The 5,725-nt window shown below is 36.3% G+C and overlaps 1 protein-coding gene across 2 annotated transcripts; it reads left to right on the top strand.

Annotated features, from left to right (window-relative positions):
• The first annotated feature begins 729 nt into the window (after positions 1–729).
• LOC127431629 (tumor necrosis factor ligand superfamily member 10-like) lies at positions 730–5,306 on the top strand. 2 transcript variants are annotated; one of them, XM_051682155.1, is made up of 5 exons: positions 730–784; positions 1,873–2,019; positions 2,306–2,351; positions 2,762–2,881; positions 3,515–5,306. In XM_051682155.1, exons 1-5 carry the CDS (start codon positions 782–784, stop codon positions 3,976–3,978), a joined length of 780 nt encoding a protein of 259 aa, XP_051538115.1. In that variant the 5' UTR covers positions 730–781; the 3' UTR covers positions 3,979–5,306. The 2 variants fall into 2 exon arrangements, with proteins under 2 accessions (XP_051538115.1, XP_051538114.1); XM_051682154.1 differs by having other exon boundaries at positions 738–904.
• The last annotated feature ends 419 nt before the right edge of the window (positions 5,307–5,725 follow it).

Below are 5,725 nucleotides of genomic sequence, written 5' to 3'. Positions count from 1 at the left end.
ATTAATGACAACTTTAGGGTTCAGAGAGTAGTGGTAACTTAATTAAAACTAGTGAGAATAGCAAAAAATAATAAGTTAAGTCAACTACTTATTTATTTTTTATTTGAGTTAACTATTAGTATTTACAGTGCATTTTTAAAAGTAAAAGTTGCATCTGTTCACATTAGTTTATGCATTATGAACAAACATAACAACATGATCACAAGGGAAGTCGGCATATATTGCTACAGAATGTTCCAGTACCTCTCTGTGGGTACATTCAAAAACACCTCCCGTTTCGGCCACTGGGGGCAATGTATCGGTATTTCGGTATTTTCGAATTTCGGTAAGCACAGACCGAGTTTACCTGGTCTACCGTTGCCAAATCACAGTGAGATCGGTCTCATTTTTATAAATGAACATTAGCCAATATTAATAAATTATGTTAAAATGTTGTTCATTGATAGTTCATGATACCTAATGGATTTACAATATCAACAAACAGAACCTTATTGTAAAGTGGTACCACAAAACTCAATTTGATATATTTTACATAGCATGATCTTATGGGGGAAGTTTTATGCTTAAGGTAACTTTCACAAGAAATTACATGAAGTGAGTGCACTAATCTGAAAATCAAAAACGAAAGAGATTATTTACATCCATAGCTTTTACAGGAAAGTACAACGTTCATGCAGCATTTCCTTGATAGTCAATGCTGCCACGCCTCCATGTTTTTTCATATTTACAGAGTGAAGAAATTCTGCCTTAGCTTTTGTCTCGAGCTGCAGTAACACACGCAATGGTCAGTATGACAAACTCACACACCATGCAGTACATCGGACTTCTATTGCTGGCTGCAATTCTCCTCCAGACAATAGCCGTGGCTGTAACTTTCATATACTTTAGCAACGTTTTAACGACGGTAAGGGCCGTATACATATGCTATATTTTTTTCTCTCAGTGCACGAGACGTAACCACAGAATTGGTACAACGTTTTCTGAATGCTTTGTTGTGCATGTTGCGACACTGAAATGCAATATTTCAAAGCGAATGAATGCTGTTTGCACTGTTACTAAGTTAGAGAAAATGGAGTTGCTTGCAGAGGTTTATGTGCTTACAATTTTGTTTAGTGGAAAGATGTCAACAGGTCGCTCAGTGGAACCTGAAGTACAAGTTAAGCAACCGCAGGCAGGCCAATGACAATAAAACTGAATGCTCATATATATATATATATATATATATAATTAAAAAATTTTTTTGCATACATACATATATATATATATATATATATATATATATATATATATATATATATATATATATATATATTGTATGCAAAAAAATGTGATTTAACATTTCAAAGCAGTTATCAGTTGATAATTTTTAAAAAAAAGTTTTTTTTACATAAGATAATAATGAATATGTCAAGCAGTTGTCATTTCATTAAATAAAGAATATGAACCAAATGTGCTACATTGTGTACAAATAGACTATAGTAATTATAATTTTATGATTGTCATTTGATTATACATAAACAGATAAGCACATAAAGTATTCGTTTTTACATTCTATAATGCAAATTATAATTTGATAAAAATGCACATGATGGCCTCATTTTGCAATTCACATATACAAAAGATAAAAATTACATTTTCAAGCAACTGTCATTTATTTATAAAATAAAATTCACATGCAACGTCCTCGTATTTGCATCTTACGTAGGCCTAGGCGAAACAATAATTCTGATTTCATGCAGTTAGAAAATACTTAACTGGGACATAATGCTAGCTATAAAAGATAAACTTTTCATCTGGTCCTTTTTTAATACTTAATGCTTAACTTTTAATACTTAATACTTTGTCTAAACTGTATGCATTATTTATTCACAGATGAAAGAAACGTTCTCCAAGAGCAGTGTTTCGTGCTTGATGCGCGCCAACCTCAGGACGATAAAGGGTCAGGAGTTAAACGCGGCGGAGGGAAAAGACGACCCCTGCTGGCAGGTCACGCAACAGCTCCACTTTCTGATAGAAAAGGTATCCGCTTCCGAAGGGGGCCGTTAAGTCATAAAGCTGGCCAGGGGACAGACAATGAGTCCATTTATGGCTAGGATCGTTTTTCCTTTTTTAATTAATAGAGGAATTTTCTTATCTAAGATGAATGCAAATTAAGGATAAGCAGTTATCAGCATATAATGCAGAAGAATGTCTCTTTTCACAACTTTAATGTGAGATTTGAAATGTAGGCCCAATCCTATTTTTATTCTAATACATTTTTTATTTATTTCTCTCTTTTTTTTCCTTTTTTTTTTTTTTTTTACAGTCAATGTCCAGTCATTATCAGAAAGAAATCTCATCAGCTGTCAAAGGTAAAGTTATAACTGGCTATAATTAGAATAAAATTGTCCAAACACAATTTAGTTATGATTAATTTGACATGAAAGGCATAGTTTACCCAAAAATGAAAAATATGTTATAATTTACTCACCCTTGTGTTGTTCCAAACCCATATGACTTTCTTCTGTAGAACACAAAAGGATATATTAGTTATAACGTTAGCCTCAGTCACAATTCATTTTCATTGCATCTTTTTTCCATGCAATGAAGGTGAATGGTGACTGAAGCTATCTTTCTGCCTAACATCTCCTTTTGTGTTCCAAGGAAGAAAAAATGTCATGCAGGTTTGCAATGAGGATGAGGGTGAGTAAATTACATTGTTTTGGTGAACTGTCCCTTTAAGGCTAAGACAAATGAGAATTAACTTTTACGATTCTTACAGATGAAGTCTCCCGTGTACTTCCTTCATTGGTGATTCAAGACCAAGACGATTCCCCTCGGCCTAAGATTGCAGCACATGTGACAGGCAACTATATACCCGAGACTGAAAAAGATGGAGGGGGTATGTATCTTATTCCAGGAAAAGCTCAATTAAATCAAGCGTAACTTTTTTGATACCTGCTGAAGTTTAACTTTTGATCTTAAATATCAACTTTTCATGCAAATCTCTGTTTTTGTACTGAATTATAACAGCCTTCCTGATATATATATATAATGACCAAAGGAGAGTTTTAACATCTCAATAACAACTCAAGCATATTTATCTGTGGGTCATAGTCCACGTTCACCTGCTCCATAGGGGTAAAATAGAAGTAAACACACTGAGCTATGCTGACTGATTGGCTGAAGTCCAAATCAGATAAAAAACTGCATAACTATGCAAAAACCTTGCACTGAACAATGACTGCGTCCCTGCAAATAAACATTGTTTTTATGTAAGCTTCCTTGGAAAGAAGCTCATAAAACTTTGTCAGCTTTTATGTAGGACAGAGGAATATTTACAAGTTCCTCTAAAGTCCCACACACTGCGTTTCATCATATCTCTATGGCAATTTGCCTAAAACAAAAAGTATGTTTGTAAGTTGAGCCGAGTCTTTGACACAAGTATCCCCTTCCGTTCTTCTGCCAAACTCTGAAACAATGCAGCTTTTCTGTCAAAAGACCCATAATCCTTCTCTTTGGCTTGACAATGCAGGTCTACCGAACAGGAAGGTCTACGGCCAGAAGATCCAATCGTGGGAATCTGAAAAGGGTCTGGCTTTCCTCCAGAATGTAGAGTTAAGTGACGGAGAATTGGTAGTGCCACAGGCTGGCCTCTACTACATTTACTCCCAAACTTACTTCAGACACACGCTAATCGAGGAGGATAAAAGTGATAAGGAGGAAGAAGAGGGCACGTCGGGCGAGTCTGTTCGGGGCAAACCGATGTTACAGTATGTTTACAAAAAAGTGAGCTCGTACCCAGTGCCCATTCTGCTAATGAAGAACGCTAGGACGACGTGCTGGTCCCGAGACTCTGAATACGGACTGTATTCCATCTACCAAGCGGGGCTTTTTCAGTTAGGAGGCGGGGACAGGGTGTTTGTAACAGTCAGCAATGTGAGCACCATCGACATGGACGAGAAGTCGAGTTTCTTCGGTGCATTCTTGGTAAGCTAATTGCAAAAGTGATGCACATTGGAAAAACACACCTCATGGTTTGTTTTGAGCGCCGCTCTGCAAGACGAGCGACAAGACTCAGCTTGCTCGGTATTTTACCTCTGCTATCTTTGAAAGGCAGCCAAATGCCTTAAAACATTTGGATGTGATCGCCGAGATGCCCTGTCTTTTGCCAAAACATTTAACCTTGATTGATGAGATGTTTGAAAGATGCAAATATTTGGCACTTTTTTTTAACACTCGGTCAGTGAATCTAGTAATAAATCAGTTTCTAGGTGAAATGTCGTTGGAATGGAATGCCCTGTGAAAGGAGAGGCGAGAACTCATCACATCTGCCTGCAGGGGCAAAGAAAAGCAATGGGCTTGCCAGGTTATTTGGATGCAAGTTGTTTGGACTTGGTGGTCACTTTGTGTGTCTGTTTGGGCAGGAAAGGAAGGAGTGACTATTAGGACGAGCTGTAAGCTTTTTCTGCTTGCTTCCATCTTCCTCCTCCTGCGACTTCATGTAGCAATTTCATTTTCTTCATATGTGTAAAAAGCAGAGCTGCATATTGGGATTTTGAAATATGCGAAAAGAGATTTTTTCTTTGTTTAAGCTTTAAAGGTTAAGTGTGTAATTTCTAGTGTCACCAAACAGAATTGCACAATTAATGACCTGTTCTGCTGAACACTCCACCCATCTTCCATTTGTTGGACAAACAGATAGTCCCACCACAAACTCATACCATTGGTTGCTGCATCGTGCTGGTCGGGACACTCAAACAACCAGAACAATGTTTTGAAAGAACCAAAGAGCCACAGTGTTCTACTTTTCAGCTAAATCAACCTACAGATTCAGCCATTCTTATGCTACTTACAACTACATATACTGTAGCATATTGACTCTACTTATTAAGCTGGGATAGGAGAAAGTATTTTAACATCCAAAAAATTTACAACTTCACCTTTAAGAATGGCCCAAACTTACACACTCTTGTGATTTAATGACTGTATTTTATAAATCATTCCTTGATTGTATTCTTGAGGTATTGTGATTGTCAGTATCGGCACTATTACTTTGTGTCTGGATGTGTGAGTACAGTATGTGTGTTATTTTTACTACATAATTCACTGCGAATGTTCACCAGCACTCCTGTCATTTTGGTAAGCATGAATCTTTTACTGTAGATAACCTAAATGTGAAAATCACTGTGACATTAACTTTAAAAGGGTAAATCGTCTTGTACATAATTTCTTTTGTATATACATTTACCAATGCCAAACACATACTGACGAATGTACAGACATAAAAATGCTACACCTGAGACCACACTAAATAAAGTCTTTACACCATTCTGCTGTCTGAATTGCACAAAATCTTCATCATTTAGTACAGGAATGTCAAACTAGTTTATAATAAGAGTTGTAGTATTTCATTTGGTAAATCTACATCTAAAACTCTGAAACTGATAGTTCTAACTGTACTTGTGTATATTACTACACACTGAGTTCGGTTCTCCACTTCTGGACATTTTTTTTTATTACAGAGTGTTTAATTCTTTATTTTAAAAGGATAGCTCACCCCAAAATGATAATTCTCTCATCATGTATCACCCTTATGCCGTCTCAAACTTGTATGACTTTCTATCTTTAGCGGAACACAAACAAATGCTATGATATACAGTATGATGTGTGTTTGTCCATACTGTACAATGCAAGTCAATGGGGATCAACACTTTTAAGTTCCAAAAAGGTCATGAAGTCAGCA

The sequence above is a fragment of the Myxocyprinus asiaticus genome, chromosome 41 (genome assembly GCF_019703515.2).
Source record: "Myxocyprinus asiaticus isolate MX2 ecotype Aquarium Trade chromosome 41, UBuf_Myxa_2, whole genome shotgun sequence".
Taxonomy (NCBI): Eukaryota; Metazoa; Chordata; class Actinopteri; order Cypriniformes; family Catostomidae; genus Myxocyprinus; species Myxocyprinus asiaticus.
Note: the sequence above shows the minus strand (reverse complement) of the source record. Positions and strands in the feature narration are given on the sequence as shown.

Bases quoted from the DNA above. Each gene is read 5' to 3' on its own strand.
- LOC127431629 (XM_051682154.1), top strand. From the start codon at position 782: ATGGTCAGTATGACAAACTCACACACCATGCAGTACATCGGACTTCTA. The intron at 905-1,872 runs GTAAGGGCCGTA...ATTTATTCACAG, and splicing joins TTAGCAACGTTTTAACGACG to ATGAAAGAAACGTTCTCCAA. The intron at 2,882-3,514 runs GTATGTATCTTA...TTGACAATGCAG, and splicing joins GACTGAAAAAGATGGAGGGG to GTCTACCGAACAGGAAGGTC.